At 49.4% G+C, this 18,429-nt stretch overlaps 2 protein-coding genes across 10 annotated transcripts in view; one reads left to right on the forward strand and one right to left on the reverse strand.

Annotated features, from left to right (window-relative positions):
* The window catches only part of TMEM45B (transmembrane protein 45B), a 50,371-nt gene extending 33,151 nt beyond the window's left edge, over positions 1 to 17,220 (forward strand). For 2 of the 4 annotated variants that reach the window (XM_070065549.1, XM_070065544.1), the window contains exons 2-6: positions 7,797 to 7,993; positions 10,735 to 10,941; positions 11,679 to 11,863; positions 12,517 to 12,662; positions 13,904 to 14,173. In XM_070065549.1, the coding sequence (XP_069921650.1) occupies positions 7,813 to 7,993; positions 10,735 to 10,941; positions 11,679 to 11,863; positions 12,517 to 12,662; positions 13,904 to 14,015 (831 nt within the window). In that variant the 5' untranslated portion in view covers positions 7,797 to 7,812 and the 3' untranslated portion in view covers positions 14,016 to 14,173. Of the gene's footprint in view, positions 1 to 7,796; positions 7,994 to 10,734; positions 10,942 to 11,678; positions 11,864 to 12,516; positions 12,663 to 13,903; positions 14,773 to 14,915; positions 14,956 to 16,323 lie in introns of those variants that run through there. The other 2 variants (XR_011385012.1, XM_002708356.5) reach the window with 2 other exon arrangements.
* NFRKB (nuclear factor related to kappaB binding protein) overlaps positions 15,595 to 18,429 on the reverse strand; it is a 40,868-nt gene continuing 38,033 nt past the window's right edge. For all 6 annotated transcript variants that reach the window (XM_051847900.2, XM_002708310.5, XM_008259232.4 and 3 more), the window contains one exon: positions 15,595 to 18,412. In XM_051847900.2, the coding sequence (XP_051703860.1) occupies positions 18,287 to 18,412 (126 nt within the window). In that variant the 3' untranslated portion in view covers positions 15,595 to 18,286. The remainder of the gene's footprint in view (positions 18,413 to 18,429) is intronic.

Raw genomic sequence — 18,429 nt, forward strand, 5'->3', positions numbered from 1 at the left:
GGCCGGTGCCGCAGCTCACTAGGCTAATCCTCCGCCCTGCGGCGCCGGCACACCGGGTTCTAGTCCCGGTCGGGGCGCCGAATTCTGTCCCGGTTGCCCCTCTTCCAGGCTAGCTCTCTGCTGTGGCCAGGGAGTGCAGTGGAGGATGGCCCAAGTGCTTGGGCCCTGCACCCCATGGGAGACCAGGAGAAGTACCTGGCTCCTGCCATCGGATCAGCGTGGTGTGCCGGCCACAGCGTGCTGGCTGCGGCGGCCATTGGAGGGTGAACCAATGGCAAAGGAAGACCTTTCTCTCTGTCTCTCTCTCTCTCTCACTGTCCACTCTGCCTGTCAAAAAAAAAAATATATATATATATATATGGAATAGTCCAACTGAATAGCGAAAATACCAAATACCATTATTTAAAACCATGGAGGGGCAGGCATTTGGTGCAGTGCTGAAACCTCTGCAGGGGAAGCTCTCATCCCATATTAGAATGCCTGAGCTCCAGTCCCAGCTCCACTTCCAGTTCCAGAATCCTATGGGGTACGCACACTGCAAGGCAGCAGGTGAAGTTCTTGGGTCCCTGCCACTAATGTGGGGGAAATGGACGGCGATCCCAGTCAGTTCCTGGCTCGGCCTGGCCCAGACCTCCTGGAGAGTGAACCAGTGGATGGAAGATTCTCTCTCTCTCTCTCTCTCTCTCTCTCTCTCTCCCCTATTCAAATAAAATGAAGGAAAAAAGGTTACTCTTTTTTTTTTTAACTTTTATTTAATGAATATAAATTTCCAAAGTACAGCTTATGGATTACAATGGCTTCCCTTCCCACAACTTCCCTCCCACCCACAACCCTCCCCTTTCCTGCTCCCTCTCCCCTTCCATTCACATCAAGATTCATTTTCAATTCTCTTTATATACAGAAGATCGGTTTAGTATGTATTAAGTAAAGATTTCAACAGTTTGTACCCACATAGAAACACAAAGTGAAAAATACTGTTTGAGTACTCGTTATAGCATTAAATCTCAATGTACAGCACATTAAGGACAGATATCCTACATGAGGAGTAAGTGCACAGTGACTCCTGTTGTTGATTTAACAAATTGACACTCTCGTTTATGGCTTCAGTAATCTCCCTAGGCTCTAGTCATGAGTTGCCAAGGCTATGGAAGCCTTTTGAGTTCACTGACTCTGATCATATTTAGACAAGGTCATAGTCAAAGTGGAAGTTCTCTCCTCCCTTCAGAGAAAGGTGCCTCGAAAAATGGTTACTCTTTATCGAGTATTATTAAAAAAAAAAAAAAAAAGACACCGCTTGGGACTTCCGCATCCCGCATACCTGGGTTCAAGTCCCAGCTCTACCTCAATTCCAGCTTCCTGCTAATGTGCACCCGGGGAAGCAACAGAGGATGGCTGCCCCCACACTGAGATTGAATTCCAGGCTCCCGGTCTTGGCCTGGCCCAGCTCAGCTACTGCAGGCATTCAGTAGATGGAAGATTTCTCTTTTCTCTCTCTCTCTCTCTATCTCTCTCTCTCTCTCTCTGCTTTCCATATAACGCACAAATAATAACATATAAAATTCTAAATAAAACACACAAAGGACCTGAATATACTTCACTCCAAAAATATACAAACTAGACAACAGATATATAAAAAGGTGCTCAACATCACTAAGCATCAGGAAAATGCAAATGCAAGTCAAAATGAGAAAGCACCTCACATCTGTTAGGAGGGCTGTCATCAAAATGTCAGAAGCTAACGAGTGTTGGTATAGATGTGGGGGAAAAGGCACCTTTATACACTGTTGGGGAAAATGTGAATTGGTACAGCCATTACAAAAAACAGTGTGTAGGTTCCTCAAGATATTTAAAATAGAATTACCATATAATGCAGCAACCCCACTGCTAGACACTTAGTCAAAGGAAATAAAAATCAGTATATTCAAAGAGCCATCTGCATGCCCACGTTCGCTGCAGCATTGCTCATAACAGCCAACATACGGCAACAGACGAATGGATAAAGAAAACGTGGTATACTAGTACAATATGGCATTCAGCCTTTGAAAAGAAGGAAATCCTGCCATTTGCAACAACACAGATAAACCCGGAGGACACTATTGCTAAGTGAAATAAGCCAGACACAGAAAGATAAATACTGAGTTATCTATGTGAGGAACCTAAAAAAAAAAACAAAAACAAAAAATGAAACAGTTTTGAAGGGTGGTCACCAGGTTTGGGGAGTGGAGAGAGGAAGAGCTGTCTGTTGGTCAGAGGGTGCACCGTTGCAGGTGTAACCTGAATAAAATAATTCCAGAGACTTCACCCACAGCGCGGTGGCTGCAGTTGAACAATGGGCCGTGTACTTGAAATCTGCTGAGAGCACATCGCAGGATTCAGATGACAAAGAAAAAGAAAACCTAACCATGTGAAGTGATTAATATTTTAACTTGATTGTGGCCACCATTTTACGATGTATACATATATCAAAACATCACATTGCACTCCGTGAATATATGTAATTTTTGTCGCATATACCTCAATAAAGCTGAAAAATGCATGGACACAGAAAAAAATAGCAAAATGACAGATGTAAATATAATGACATAATTACATTACTATGAATGGACTAACATAAGCCCTTCCAATCAACAGAGAGAGATTGCAAGCCATGCCTGTTCTCAAAGACTTTCCCTTTTATGCATATTTGAGGAAATACTAGGTGTATATTACTGAGAATAAAACAGAAAACAAAAACACATGGCATTCAGGAACGAGGGAATCCAAAACAGGAAAAAAGCAAAGAACTTGGAAGGCAGTGCTGAGAGCTCCATGAGGACAGAGAGCCGGTCAGCTCCGTTTATAACAGGTGGCTAGAAAGTTCTGGAAGAGAGGACCCTAGGAAGAAAATAGAACTGACAACGTAGTCTGATGCTAGCACGTCTGGAATTTAATTTGGTAGACATTGGACAGATCTGTTAGGTCTCATATAGACAAACATAATGATGGGTGTATGGGAAATGAAACAAAAGAAACACAAGACAGCTTTGAACTCCAGAACAAAAAACAGTGTTGAAGAAAACATAACCCAAGGTACACTGCTGGGATCAGAATTCACTCATTATATAAATGTTTGCTAAGCACACACCATGTGCCTGACCCCACTGTAAGCACTGTGATGACTGTAATAATGAAACAGATGAAATTCCTCCTTCCACGGGGCTTACTTTTCCGTGGATGGAGATAGATGTTTAACAAAAAAAAAAAAAAAAAAAAAAAAAGGTGGGGGGGTCGATAACATCAGGCAGCGATCACACTTGAAGGAGAATTTGCAAGGATACATGGATTGAACAGTGCTGTAGGTCTGCTACTTTTCATTGAATAGCCAAGAACGAAAGAGACATTTGAGCAGAGACTGGAATAAAGCAAAGGAGAAGATTTGCCGGCTCTCGATGAGGCCACTGTTCTAGAAAGAGTAGATCACGCAGGATCCTGACACACGAAGGAATCGGACCCAACTGAGGGACCCGGGGTGGCAGGGGATGAGTGCTGGGTGAGATCGAAGAGATAGCCCAGGACTGGGTCATAAAAAGCCTGATTGCCCTGGTATGGACTTTGGACGTACCGAGCCGTAATTATGACACTGAAGACTTCATGAGCATAATGCGATGATTGTGAGAATGGAGGGGTGCAGGGGAGGGAGAGGTCGTTAAGAGAGCTCCAGGAAGTTGATAAATAACACTTGACATTGATAAGCAAGCAAATGGCAGTGTGCAAAAGGCAACTAGGATTATGTATGCAAATGGCCACGGCTGAAAAAGGCTATGTATAGTGTGGGTTCTTGTCTCTTCTAGGTCCCTGTTTTGTTTTGCTTTTAAATAAACTGGTAGACATGAAAAGCCAAGACACTGTGGCAAAATAAATAAATAAATAAATAAATGTCCTATATGAAGATCTCTGTGGGTGAGACCCCAGTGGAAAGAAGTGGTCATCAAAGAAGGAGGTACTTTTTTTTTTTTTTTTTTTTTGACAGGCAGAGTGGACAGTGAGAGAGAGAGAGACAGAGAGAAAGGTCTTCCTTTTTGCCGTTGTTCACCCTCCAATGGCCGCCACGGCCGGCGCACCGCGCTGATCCGAAGCCAGGAGCCAGGTGCTTCTCCTGGTCTCCCATGGGGTGCAGGGCCCAAGCACTTGGGCCATCCTCCACTGCACTCCCAGGCCACAGCAGAGAGCTGGCCTGGAAGAGGGGCAACCGGGACAGAATCCGGCGCCCCGACCGGGACTAGAACCCGGTGTGTCGGCGCCGCAAGGCAGAGGATTAGCCTACTGAGCCACGGTGCCAGCCAAGGAGGTACTTTTCTCTGAAGGGAGAAGAGACCTTCCACTTTGCTTACGCTTTGTCTAAATGCTGACGGAGATTGTGGATTCAAAAGGCTTCCAGAGCCTTGGCAGCTCACGTCAAGAGCCTCGGGTAGTCACTGACATCACACATAAGAGTGTTAATTGTTAAGTTAACAACAGGAGTCACTGTGCAGTAACTCCCATGTAGGACCTGTGTCCTCAGTGAGTTGTATTATGAGAGTTAACCGTAAAACTTGGTCTCAAAGATTTATTTCATTTTAGTATATTCAGCAGAAGATATGAACAGCCCTTGTCTCAACTGTTGAACAGGCTTTGTGTGTGTGTGTGTGCAAATTGTTGAAATCTTTACCTAGTATAGAGTTGGTCTTCTGCGTATAAAGTTAATTGAAAATGAATCTTGGTGAAGAATAGGACTGGGAATGGGAGAGAGAGGAGGAGGAGGGGTGGGAGTGTGGGTGGGAGGGCGAGTGTGATAGGAAGAATCACTATATTCCTAAAGTTGTACTTATGAAATGCATGAAGTTTGTATTCCTTAAATAAAAAGTTTCTTTGAGGAAAAACTGCTATGTGTTTTTTTTTTTTTTTAAGATTTATTTTATTTATTTGAAAGACAGAGTTACATAGAGTGGTAGAGCATGAGAGAGAGAGAGAGAGAGAGAGAGAGAGAGAGAGAGTCTTTTATCCTCTGGTTCATTCCCCAAATGGCCACAATGGCCAAAGCTGAGCTGATCTGAAGCCAGGAGCCAGGAGCTTATTCCAGGTCTCCCATGTGGGTGCAGGGGCCCAAGGACTTGGGCCATCTTCTACTGCTTTCCCAGGCCATAGCAGAGAGCTGGATCAGAAGTGGAGCAGCTGGGTCTCGAACCGGTGCTGATATGGGATGCAGGCGCTTCAGGCCAGGGCATTAACCCGCTGCGCCACAGCGCTGGCCCCTGCTATGTGTTTTGATATGTGTTCTTTTTATTATTACTTACTCATTTGAAAGGTGGAGTTACAGAGAGAAAGGAAAGAGAGCAAGAAAGTGAGAGAGAAAGAGAGAGAGAGATAAATCTTCCATCTGCTGGTTCACTCCCCAAAGAGCCACAATAGCCAAGGCTGGACCAGATTGAAGGAGGAGCCTGGAACTCACCTGGGTCTCCCACACGACAGGGGCCCAAGTGCTGGGCCATCATAAGCTGCCTTCTCAGGAGCATTAGCAGAGAGCTGGATTGAAAGTGGAGCAGCCAGGACTCGAACCAGTACTCCTATGGGATGCCAGCATTGCAGGTGGCAACTTAACCCACTGCCCCATTAGACAGGCCCTCTAGGTCACTGTCTTGATCTGTTTTTACTTCTCTAACAGAATACTGTTGACTGGTTAATTTATAAAGAACAAAAATTCATTTCTCACAGTTACAGAGCCTTTGAAGTCCACAATCAAGGTACAGGTGCCTGCTGTCCAGTGAGGGCTGCGTCCTCACGTGGCTGAAGACAGAAGGGCCCCTTTATAAGGGCACTTAGTGTCATTCAAAAAGGAGGAGCCCCAGTGGCCTGATCCCATCTTAAAAGGGCCCCCTCTTAACACTATCACAATTGCAACACCTAAATTTTGGAGGGGACACCTTCACACTCCAGCACTCCACCCCTGGCCCCCCAAAACTCATGTCCCTTATCACATATGAACTATATTCATTCCACTCCCATAATCCCCAAGAGCCTGAACTCATTGCAGCATCAACTTTAAGTCAATGTCCCAAGTCTCATCCAAGTCAGATAAGGGTGAGATTCAAGCCATGATTCAGCCTGAGGCAAATTTTCCTCCAGCCGTGAGCCTATGAAACTGGAGAAATGTAGTTGCTGGCCAGATCCTGTGGCCAGCCAAGCACAGAAAAGACAATGCTATTTCAAAATGTTGAAGAAGCAAGAAGAATGGACTGATCGGCCCCCAGTCAGTCCAAAACACCACAGGGCAAACAACCCAGATCTTAAGGCTTCAGAATAATTTTCTTTGGCCCCAGGTCCTGCCTTCTGGACACACAGAGATGGGGACTACAGCCCCAGAGTTCCAGGCAAGCCTAGCCCATTGGCTGCATCACGTACATCTCTAGTGCAAGGCAGGCTGTGGGTGGGTCTGTTCCTGAAGCAAGTCTCTGCCTGGACCTCAGGTTCAAGTACTTGGGCCATCTTCTGCTGCTTGACTGGGCGCATTAGCAGAGAACCGGACTGGAAGTGGAGCGGCCGGGACTTGAACTGGCATTCAGAAGGGATTCTGGTGTCACAGGTAGTGGCTTTACCCGTGTTGCCTCAACACTGGCTCCACCCTCCATAGTCTTTAGGTCAGCACTCAGACCCCAGGGGAAAATGCTCATTTCTCTTCTGAATAAATCCTAGTTAACACTCCTAAGTTTGATTCCAGCATCTCATGCTACTATAAATGGGATAAAAGCAAACCATGCCTGAAATATTCTTTTGGAATAAGTTGATATTTGCATAATTCTTTGATGGCTACAAAATTTGAATCATATGACCCATGCTCATTTGTACCAGAAATGCCACACCAAAAGCTCATTTTTCAAATAAGATGAAAACTGGTATTGTGCTTTCATTTGTACATCTCCGATGACAGGGGCTTATTATCAGTTGGTGTTATTTGGCGGATCATCCATTCATGTCTTTTGCCCATTCTTTTATGGTCTTATTAATGTGTTCAAGCATTCTAATGTAGTAGCAATTTACCATAAAGCTGCTGCATTTTTATGATTTTTGTTTGCTTTTTGTTGATTTCATATTTTAAAAAATGCTATGTAGGGGCTGGCACTGTGGCATAGCGGGTAAAGCCTGAAGTGCTGGCATCCCATATGGGCGCCAGTTCAAGTCCCAGCTGTTCCGCTTCCCATCCAGCTCTCTGCTGTGGCCTGGGAAAGCAGTAGAAGATGGCCCAAGTCTTTGGGTCCCTGCACCCACGTGGGAGACCCAGAAGAAGCTCCTGGCTCCTGGCTTTGGATCAGCGCAGCTTGGACCATTGCGGCCATCTGGGGAGTGAACCAGCGGATGAAAGACTCTCTCTCTGTGTCTCTGTCTCTCTCTCTGTAACTCTCTGCCTTTCAAATTAACAAGAAAATCTAAAACAAACAAACAATGCTGCTATGTAATCGAATGCTTTTCTAGTTTTCCTTTGATGTGTTAGGAAGGTTTCTTGACATTGACCTCAATAAGTGTTATATCTAACTCCTCTTCCCTCTCCCATGTTTCATTTTACCCTCACTTAAAGCCGTGAGGCCAGTGGCACTCCCTCCACCTGTGCCTGGCCTTCCAGAAGGGCACACGGTGACCTCGCGTCCCACTTTCCTGATGAGGGCTGGCCCTTCGCAGGGTGGCTTGTGATCTGGAATCCTCGGGCACGTAGCGGGTTTCCTGCCAAAACACACATCTCAGCTGCCTTCGTTCAGCCACCTGACAGTTGCCGCCTTATTTTCCAGGTGCCCCAGAATACCGATGGCGAACTTCAAGGGCCACGCTCTTCCCGGCAGCTTCTTCCTGATAGTGGGGCTGTGGTGGTCCGTGAAGTTCCCACTCAAGTACTTCCACCAGAAGGGGAAGAAGAGCAGGCTTAGCCTCCACTATCAGCGCCTGGAGATCATCGAAGCCGCGGTCAGGACATTGTTTTCTGTCATTGGTAAGAGCAGGGATCGTTTTGTCCAGAGGAGCATGACGTTTAGTTTGATCCCCCCCCCCAAAAAAAAAAATTGAACTCAACGCACATAAAGTGTTTTCAGAAGCTCACGGGGCCAGTGTTTTGTGGCACAATAGTTTAAGCTGTCACTTGCGACAGTGGCATCCCACATAGGAGTGTCAGTTGGAATCCAGGATGCTCCACTTCCGTCCGGCTGTCTGCTGATGCCCCTGGGAAGACAGCAGATGGCCCAAGCACCTTGGCCCCTGCCACCCGCATGGGAGAGCAGGGTGAAGTTCCTGGTTCCTGGATTTGGCCTGGCCCAGCCCCGCATGCTGTAGTCATTTATATAAGGAAGGCATGGGCTAGTTGATGGAAACTCTCTCTCTCTCTCTCTGTTGTTCTGTCTTTCAAATAAATGCATCTTAATAAAAACAATTTTTAAAAAAATAGGAGGCAATTTCAATCCAGAGAAGCTGAGGACACAAAAGAAAAAAAAAAGTTCATGAAAAATGCATATTCTTCGGTTTGTTTAAAATGCTTATTTATTTGAAAGGTAGAATTACAGAAGAAAAGAGAAAGACCGAGATCTTTCATCCGCTGGCTCACTCCCCAGATGCCCACAACTGCCAGGGCTGAGCCAGGCTGGAGCCAGCAGCCTGGAACTCCATCCAAGTCTCCACGATGGGGTTTGGACGAGTGCTTACATGGGATGCCTACACCCTGCATCACAGGTGGCATAGATCATATTCTGAAAAAACTATGCATGGATTTCTACATGTTTTTTTTTACAGCAAAATAAACTTATCTTTTAATTCCATTTTCTCACAAACTTTCTAAAAGCACCTGCGTAGATGTTTCCACTAGCAGAGATACCAGGACAAGGGCGTCCAGGTGGCCACTAGGCTGTTCTATGCTAACATCCACTGTGGGCTGAGCTTAATAGTACTGACAGTTAACAGCACCTGACATCAGAGTGCACTATGAGAAACTCCCAAATCAACCAAATGCTTTGCCTCAGAGGGATGGAGGTATCGAAAGTCTTAGGAACAGATACATCCCAGATGAGAAAGGAATAACATAAAAATAGAAAAAAAGGAACAATTTTTTAAAAGATTTATTTATTTGAAAGTCAGAGTTACACAAAGAAGGAGAGGTCTTCCATCTGCTGGTTCACTCCCCAGTTGGCTGCAACAGCAAGGGCTGCACCGATCTGAAGCCAGGAGCCAGGAGCTTCTTCTGAGTCTCCCATGCGGCCGCAGGGGCCCAAGGACTTGGGCCATCTTCTACTGCTTTCCCAGGCCACAGCAGAGAGCTGGATGGGAAGTGAAGCAGCCGGGACTCCCACCCACGCCCATATGTGATGCCAGCACTGCAGATGGTGGCTTTGCCCGCCACACCACAGTGCTGGCCCCAAGAATGAATTCAAATAGACCAGGTTCATGGACACACATCCCAGGAAGGTACCAAATGGAGTTTAAAGAAAAATCTTCTTCCTTCCCCACTCCCAGCTGCCTTTCTCTCTGAAGTCTCAGAGTAGTAGGTAACACCCAGCTCACAGGCACGGCTGCCACCCTCAACTCTCACGGCTGTTTTAGAGCAGGGGGATTCTGCTGGAAGTCAGGCAGGAAGAGACTGGAAAGAGCCACCAGAGGGGTGAGAGAGGAACTTTTCTGTACTCTGGTGCGTTGTACCGAAAGCCGGGGCCGCAGTAATTCGCACTTCATGGGTCAGGAGGGCTCTTACGCTGCAGGTACACGCTGCCCCTGTCATTTTTGGCTCAGTTTCTCGGGAGGGAAGGAAACGCCGACAGTGGCTTCTCTTGGAGCAAAGCAGTGCTTCCCTCCCTTTGCTGGCCTGGTCAGCTCTTTCTGGAGCTGAGCAGTGACAGGGGCACGTGGTTTAACTGGTAAGGACAGCACCCATGTAACTAAAGCTACAGATCTTCTGTTTGGGCCCTTGGCTGTGTGAAAATGATACTCATGGAGCCAGCGCTGTGGCCTAGCAGGTAAAGTCTCTGCCCAAAGCGCCAGCATTCCATATGAACACTGGTTCAAATCCCGGCTGCTCCACTTTCAATCCAGCTCTCTGCTGTGGCCTGGGAAAGCAGTGGGAAGATGGCCCGAAGTCCTTGGGCCCCTGCACCCTCATAGGAGACCTGGAAGAAGCTCCTGGCTCCTGGCTTTGGATCAGTCCAGCTTCAGCTGTTGTGGCCATTTGGGGAGTGAATCAGCAGATGGAAGACCTCTCTCCATCTCTCCCTCTCTGTAACTTTGCCTCTCCATTGAACAAATCTTAAAAAAAAAAAAAAAAAAAAAAAAAAAATGGAGGCAGCGCCCAGGGCTCACAGGGTTCACTCTGGGCCAAAGAGAGACTCTCCCTGGGAGTCTGCTCCGACAGACACACCCCCAAGAGTGCAGGGCTCTCCATCACCAGAGCGTCTGCTCCAGTTCTATTTTCAACCCAACTGCTGCTTTCAGGGATCTCTTCCCATGCCCACTTTACAGGTGTCCAATGTCCCTCATCTCTGTTGCTGCTGGGCAAAACTCCTGGGCACCTTGTGTGTGGCTGTGTTTCTGCTATTTCTTCCCCCGTGCCCAACCCTCTAAAAGGAACAACAGCCAGGTGTCTGCAGAGCTCACTCAGGGACCCCCTTATTGTAGGCTGCAGTGGCTTTTGGTAACTGCTGGCTGTCTCCGGTTTGTCTCACAGCCACTCTCATTTCCGCTCTGGTTTTCCCGCAGGGATCCTGGCCGAGCAGTTTGTTCCAGATGGGCCGCACCTGCACCTCTACAATGAAAAGCAGTGGGTGAAGCTGATGAACTGGCAGCACAGCACCATGTACCTGTTCTTTGCAGTCTCGGGCATCGTAGACATGCTCACCTATCTGGTCACCCACATCCCCCTGGGGGTGGACAGACTGGTTATGGCCGTGTCTGTGTTCGCTGAAGGTGAGAGTGGGTAGAGAAAGGGAAGGAGGCTGACAAGTTGAATCTATTAGAGATCAGAGTACGAAATACCAGGAAGACTGCAACTGTAATAACCTTTCCCAGAAACTCCACACGTCTGGGCTTCCAAACTCTGCACAGGACCTGATCCTGCATTCTGGGCAGCCCAGATGACAGATTCCATGGGGCAGCTCTTGAAGCCCACGCGCACTCCTGCTCACACGTGTGCACACACCTGTCCCAGAGTGCAGTGCACATACAAGCACGCGCCCAGAGCGTGTCCTAGAGACAGGTTGAGTGTCGCCACGCAGGGGACCTGCACTGCACCTCCCCTCCCTGGGCTGGTACTGTCTTGCCTCCATCACAGGTCCCAGGTGGCCTACCCAGCTGAGAGGCCTCCAATAGGCCTCAGTTCACTGGGGTATGAAAATCCACCCCCCTCGCTTACTCCCCTAGCTCAGGGAGCAGGGAAAACGAGAGGTGGATAAGGGCCAAAGTGAATTTCAGGCATACACACGCACAGGGTGTTGCACACCACCCCCAACCATGAGTTTAACAAAGAGGTTTAAAAAGACCCCCATCCTTTAGCGCTGATTCTCTACACACCCCCACGAAGGAACTTGACCTGCATCTGTGGCTCTTCCGGGTTAGGGACGCCGGCCCCCAGCGCTGCAGCGGCTAGCACTGGGAGAGGCGTGGGAGGAAAGCCTGTCTCACGGCTGGCATTCGGTTTGCGGCAGGCTTTCTGTTCTACTACCACGTTCACAACCGGCCTCCCCTGGACCGGCACATCCACTCGCTGCTGCTCGTTGCTCTGTTCGGAGGGAGTGTCAGCGTCTTCCTCGAGGTGATCTTTCGGGACAACATCGTGCTGGAACTTTTCCGAACCAGTCTCGTTCTTCTGCAGGGAACCTGGTTCTGGCAGGTGATTACATTTATACCAGTGCTCCCCAAGTGGTCTGGATTGCGGTGCCCGACCCCTGAGCTAGTCCAGCAGAAGCTCCTGAAAGCGGCGTGCTGCCTGAAGACGCAGCTCTGCCGTTCAAGGGAACAGGTGCAGGCCGCCCTTTCCTTTGGGTCTATCCAGTTTTGCCTACTGATGTCCTGTCGATGTATTACATGAGCAGAAATCCCTGAACCACATGGGGGCGCCCCAGAAAGCTCATGGAAAGTAGAATTGAAAGAGGTTTATTTGGTCCATTTTGAAGCCTATGCACAGGTTTTTCATGATGCACATTCTCCATGCCCTTCCTGAAGACCCCTGGGAGCTGGCAAGTCGCTGAAATAGCGCCCAACCTGCCCTCCCCAACTGGGGCTGATAACCTTGCAGAGGCTGTGCTTACTGAACTGGACACTTGAAGTGCAGGCCCTGAATTTGGGCTGTTTTCAAATCAGCCTATGCTAAAGCCAAAATCAACCTGGTAGCTGTGTTCCTGGGTGAAAAGGCCCATCTGTGCTAAGCAAGTGCGGGACCTCAAGGTGGGGTAGTGTGGACCACTCTGGTGGCCAAAGGAAGGCGGCTCAGCCGTGTCTCAGGACTACTAACCCCTGAACTGCTCTCTCCATACAATCTGCCAGATCGGGTTTGTGCTGTTCCCACCATTTGGAACTCCTGAGTGGGACCAGCAGGAAGACACAAACCTCATGTTCATCACCATGTGTTTCTGCTGGCACTACCTGGCTGCTCTCTGCATCGTGGCCACCAACTACTCCCTGGTTTACTGGTATGTCTGAGACGGCTCACGTGACATGCGCTCCTTCTAAACCACCTCCAGGCACTGCTGCTGGCCGAGTGCCAAGTCTTGTGCAAGGTCCTGTACGCTGCAGGCCACGCATCACCACCCTTCCTCGCCAGTGAGGGCCATGTGGCTTTGTGAAGTCACGTGGCTGGGTCACAGTAGCCCAAGACCCAGGTTTCAGATGCAGTTCTGACAGATTTTTTAAGCCTGTGCTGAGAAACCATTAGGAATCGGTATTGGGTTGTAGTCCCTGCTGCCGCTGGTTCACTCTGGACCCGTCACCTGACGCCTGCACTTGCCCTGCCTGCCTGCCAGAGCGCTCATGACAGCCGCACACTGCATCGGGCAGAAAGCGCTCAAAGGCTGAGAGATGCGCAGGTGATAACCACTACCGACTGCTTACATGGGCTGTGTCCTGCGAACACAGGAAGCACTTGACACTGGACCTTCTCTGTTATGTGTTTGAATTGTTCACTCCCTTTTTAAAAAATAATCCGCTTATTTGAAAGGGCAGAGAGAGAGAGAGAGAGGGAGAGACAGCTCTTCCACCCTCTGGTTTACCCCCCAATTGCCCCAGTAGTGATGCTGGGACACGAGGAAGTCAGAAGCCACAAGTGCCTTCCGGTCTTCCACGTGGGTGACAGGAACCCAAGTACGTGGGCTCTCATCTGCTGCCTTTCCAGGCACGTTGAAAGGAAGCGGAGTCCCAGCACGGGCGGAACTCAATGCAGGCACCCCAAGCAGCAGCTTAAACCACTGCCCCACAATTGCCATCTCTACTTTTTTTTAAAAGAAGGGGTAAACCCAGGTTTTGAGGGGTTGAGCAGTTTCATCCAAGCTCACACGACTAGTAAACAGTAAACAGCACAGCCACACAGGACGAGGGTGGTTTTAGCACAGGGTATTCTGGGTCTACCGCTGTCACTGCCCCCTTGTTTCTAGGTCCTTATTCACAGATACACCTCACCCAGGAAGAGTCGCACAGGGACCAGATAAGGGAGTCACGGTCAGTGTCCTGTCGTTGTCCTTCCTGGTCTGTGGACAGCAGGCTGGAAGGCACTGGTTCTAACCCTGAGTCCCTTTATCTACTGAGAAATGAGACATCCGAGTCAGATGTATAGACACGAAGAAAACGCCTGACCAAGCAGCACATGTTCTCACATCCCTGGGTGAGGGAGTAAGGGACTTCCTCCGGCTCAGTGGCTCTTATGGTTTCCCTGTTACAGGTTTTTGACTCGGTTGAAGAGACAGGGAGGAGGGGAAATCATTGGGATTCAGCAGCTGAAGCCGGATCACCCGGACCAGACCGCCCTGTTGAACGACTCTGAAGAGGAATGAAACTAGAGCAGGCAGAGGGTGGGTTGCACTGTGTCCTCCCAACTGAACTCTGCAGCGAACGTGGCTCGTCCCCCTGCCCCTCACGCCCACTCCGGTCTGCTCTTACAGTTTTGCACATTCAATCATTTAATACAAAGCTGCAGGTTTTGAATAGGAAATGAGGAGGCTTCTGGTGTTTCTGTGTATCTTGCTGTTTGGACTTTTAAATGTAATTTAATAGTCTGTGTTTGTGTAGTATCCTTCACCAAGACAAACGAAGTCATGCCTGTGAGCAGGAAGACTCTCAGCGAGGGAAGTCAGAGACGGGAAAGCTTTCGTGGCCTCACGAATGCCTCCAGGACCTGAGTCCTACAAGACTTACTGCTTTTGGACACTCGCCTCCTTTTCGCTCTAGAAAGCAGCTACTTAATCAGAAAAATAGGAGAACATAAGTGAATGGCAGTGCCTTTAGAGACACAATTTTAAACTTTCCAAAGCTTTGGTGTTTTAAATCGTACTTATTAAAAATCTCTTAATCATTACAACCATTGATAGGAGACAAAATCGGGCCAAAGGCTTTTTTTTTTTTTTTTAAATCCGGAGCAAGTTGGCAGCCCAGCTGTCACCACTCAGCTATCCTGACCCTGCAGCTACCCTGACAGAGGATGCTGACAGGAAATCTGTGTGATGACGTAGAGAAAAATGTCAGGTTTGGGAAGGCCTTGGACTGCACAGGATCTGAATTCTAAATGGGTAATATAAAGCCTGCTACTCCGCTCTTGGGTCTGGATCTGTTACTTATTTATAGAACTTCCCTCAGCAAGCGTTTACCAAGCACTCACTCTGCTTCGGCTCTGGAATGCTGTAACGTGTCCGGCGGGGAGCTGACAGTCTCTCAAATGTCTACCTTTTCCCGTTTAGACTTGCAAGCAGTTCAACAGTGTGATGGGTGCTGTGAGAGGTGAGTAGAAACTCCGGTGAGAGGGAGGGGGAACCGGGAGCTCGCCATCCCAGGCACAGGGAACAGGACGTGTGCACAGCGCAAGGAAAGCCCGGGTGTCCGGGCAGACTCAGACACTGAGCTCTCTAAGGCGGCGAAGACGAAGCAGGGACCCTTTCAGCAGCACTGCACTTCGCACATTCTGAGATGTGTCCCATCTGGCTTGGCTTCACAGCCACCCCCGCCTGAGAGCAGAGGTCCTTCAGAGAAACTGGCTAGCCGAAGGCCCCCAAGTGGCGGAGCCGGGCTTCGGCAGGACGCCGAAGCCCAGCGTCTTTCTCACCCTCCACTCGGCTCCTTCGCCCGGGCTGTGCATGCTCTCTGGAAGAAACGCGACACTTAAGTGAAAGGCGGAGCACCCCATAGCCAGTCACTCTTTCACAGCTGGGAGTCACAGCTTAGGGGTTAGTGACGAACTGCTGAAAAGAGTGATTTTGTGGTCAGCAAACTCCCAGTGAGCCCCTTCGGGATCCACCATGGTTTTTGCTAGCTGACTGGGAACCTGAACACTCATTCTACAGGTACTGGATGACCTGTTATTAGCAAGTAATATAAACGGTACTCTCCTTAGGGGTTGGTATGAGATGAAGGAATCCACTGTTTTATTTTCATAGAAAAGATCTATATTTGAGATTTTTAAAAGGGACAAAGGAATTAAGAGAAACACATTCTCTCCAGAGTGAGAGGCTGAGAGACGTGATGATCAGACAGAAACATTGAAGCAAATTTCGATGCCTCTTACAGCACGGCTTGTGATATCTTAGCCCCAGTGACCCACCTGACATAAGCGTTCTTACACACGGTGCTGAAGCACAAACTGGCCACTATGCCATGTACTCAGTCTTACATACACAGGCTCAACAGTTTACCAGCCTCTGTCGACCACAGGCTCGGAGGCTCACTGATGCCACCGCCAAGTTCCCCGGAATTGTTCCCCACAAAATACCCACCTTCACTGCCCATCTCCAGGGTGCACATGTGGTGCAGATACTGTGCTGTCACTGTGAACACTCCAACAGGGGATTTCCTTTCCACACTGCTCCAGTGACACGCTGGCTGCACCAAAATGCTACCAGGGAGTCCACCCCACCCTGGCATCTTGAAACAGCCCATATTGTGCACCCCTGCTCCCTAGGCTGTACACATCTGCACGCACAAGACAGGCAGTCAGGTGACTTTTGTAAATAAGTGCAGGGCAGGGCTGAGGCTCCATGCCAGAGCTACTTTTATGAGAGCGATTTGTTATGTAAATTCAGAAAGGGTTTATTTTTAACCAGCAGTAAATATCTGAAACAGGATCTCCCGATTTTCTACCTTTCTCTCATTCAGAAACTGCCACGCGGCTTTCTATCTGAAATGTGACTCCTGGAAATGACAGTGATGTGCAAATTTCAAAGTATTATAAATACAATGTACTCTGATGCAAGATCCACTCTCCCCCTCAATGCAGCCCTCACCTCTCACCGCTCCCAGCCCTAGTTCAGTGGTGGTCCGCTACTCACCCGCCAGGGGCTTTGTCTTCCTGAGCCTGCCACTCCCGCTCGTGGTAATCCAGCTTTCACGTCCTCACTGGATCGACCCCAGGCTCCCCAACACATCCCAGCCACCCTCCCCTTAGGAGAGCAACAGAGAGGGAACCTAACGTCTCATCTGCAATTCAACCTCAGGCCTGGATTTCCACCTTGGTTCTCTAGCTTCGACTCAGCTGGAAGAGAAGAGTTTTCTTACAGGTAAAGCAGATGGTTACATCTACTTTACAGAAAGCTGTTGTCTGTGAAGTCCTGACAGCCCCTCCCACTCCATCGCTGCTCCTCAACTTGCCTCACCGCTGACGCCGGCACCCGGTCACACCAGGCCCCGTGGAGAAGGGGCCCACCAGCTCCTCCTCGCCCCGCCTCTCAGAAGATACTCACTCCTTCCCAGAGTTAAAGATGGTCACTTTTAATAACTGGGATACTTTCAGCAGAGACAGGAAAGCCTTATCCCTTCAGGGAAGCTTCACCACCCACCCGCGCCCCGAAACAGAAGAGGCACCACACGTTAACAGCCAGTGCTTCACTTACTCATCACATTATGTTAAAGCATCACTCTGAGCTCTTTGTCTATAGCTGACGGAGGCTGGGAAGGTGAGAGAGGCAGGAATGAGTCACTTGCGAATCCAGACCAACCTCTTTCGAGGCTGTTACTGCCAGGCAGTCCCTGTACATGCCACACCCACTCCGCTCCTGCCATCTCTACTTTGGGGCAGGGATCAGAAATAATGTAGGCAAACAGACAGACAGACAGACAAACAAAAACAACAACAAATAAAAAAACAAACCCACAGCAGTTTAGGCCTCAGAGCCCTCTGGCATCCACGGCGACGACTCAATTCTGCCTTCTAACCGAAAGTAGCCAGAGAATACGTAACCAGATGGGAATGGGCTGCTCAAACAAAACCTGACACAAGCAGCGGGCCAGCTCCCCTGGGCCTGCCACTCCTGCCTGCAGCAGGCAGAGTCGATGGCTCTGAACTGCAAGGAAGTCTGTGCTGCACAAGCAGCGTCTTCACTCACCCCCCACCCCCGTCCACCAGCTCTGGACTCCTTGTGACAGGCTTGCCAAGGTCACCGGCAGGTGCTCGTGCCTAAACAATCAAGACCCCTACATCCCGTTTCCAAGAGGGAGTGCCACACTCAGCCTACCGGAGGGAATCCTGACTACCTCACTTTCTGTGGTGCTTCCCATCTCACAGCCGCTCAGTTTCTGGGTGGTTATCCAGTCAGCCATCAGCTTACTAAGATTCTTGCTATCTCCTCACTCTGGTCAAAACAAGTAAGCAGTCTGGGAGGGGCTAAAGCCTGGGTTTCTGTCTGATAAAGATGTGCAACAGGTTCTTTAAAAAAATAAGTTACATAAAGTTTTCTGGACACAAAACTCATACCCAGGCCACTGTCACGGGGAAGACCAGAAGCTACAACACAAGCCTCACGTGGCACGGGGCTCGGTCACTGTGCAACTGGCACGCCTTCCCTGGGGGCCTGGCGCTCATCACAGAACTGTGACCCCGCAACTCTGAACAGAAACTTCTCCTGGATTGGGACAGAGCACGCCTTGGAACTCTGGAGGGAGCCCTTCTCACAGCGCTCCACTGCAGGGCGCAGCAGCAGCACTGAGGCTCCTGGTGCCACCGTCCCCGCACTGGCCTGCCTTCCACACACAGCCTGCAGCACGGATGCGAGCGCCCTGCTCCCCGCCTTTGAGCCGGGACAGACCAGGTCCCGCCTTCTGCAGAAGCCAGCTCTCTTCACCGTCACTGCTGCTCAGGGGCCTGTTTAGGAGACGGAGCCGTGGTCACGACGACAGTGGAGACTGCTTTGGAGGAGCCGGAAGCTGTTCCCTGCTGGAGATGGGATGCGGGGACAGTCTGGATGCGCACCTGCTTGCAAGGAGGAG

This window comes from Oryctolagus cuniculus, chromosome 1 (genome assembly GCF_964237555.1).
Source record: "Oryctolagus cuniculus chromosome 1, mOryCun1.1, whole genome shotgun sequence".
In the NCBI taxonomy this organism is placed as follows: Eukaryota; Metazoa; Chordata; class Mammalia; order Lagomorpha; family Leporidae; genus Oryctolagus; species Oryctolagus cuniculus.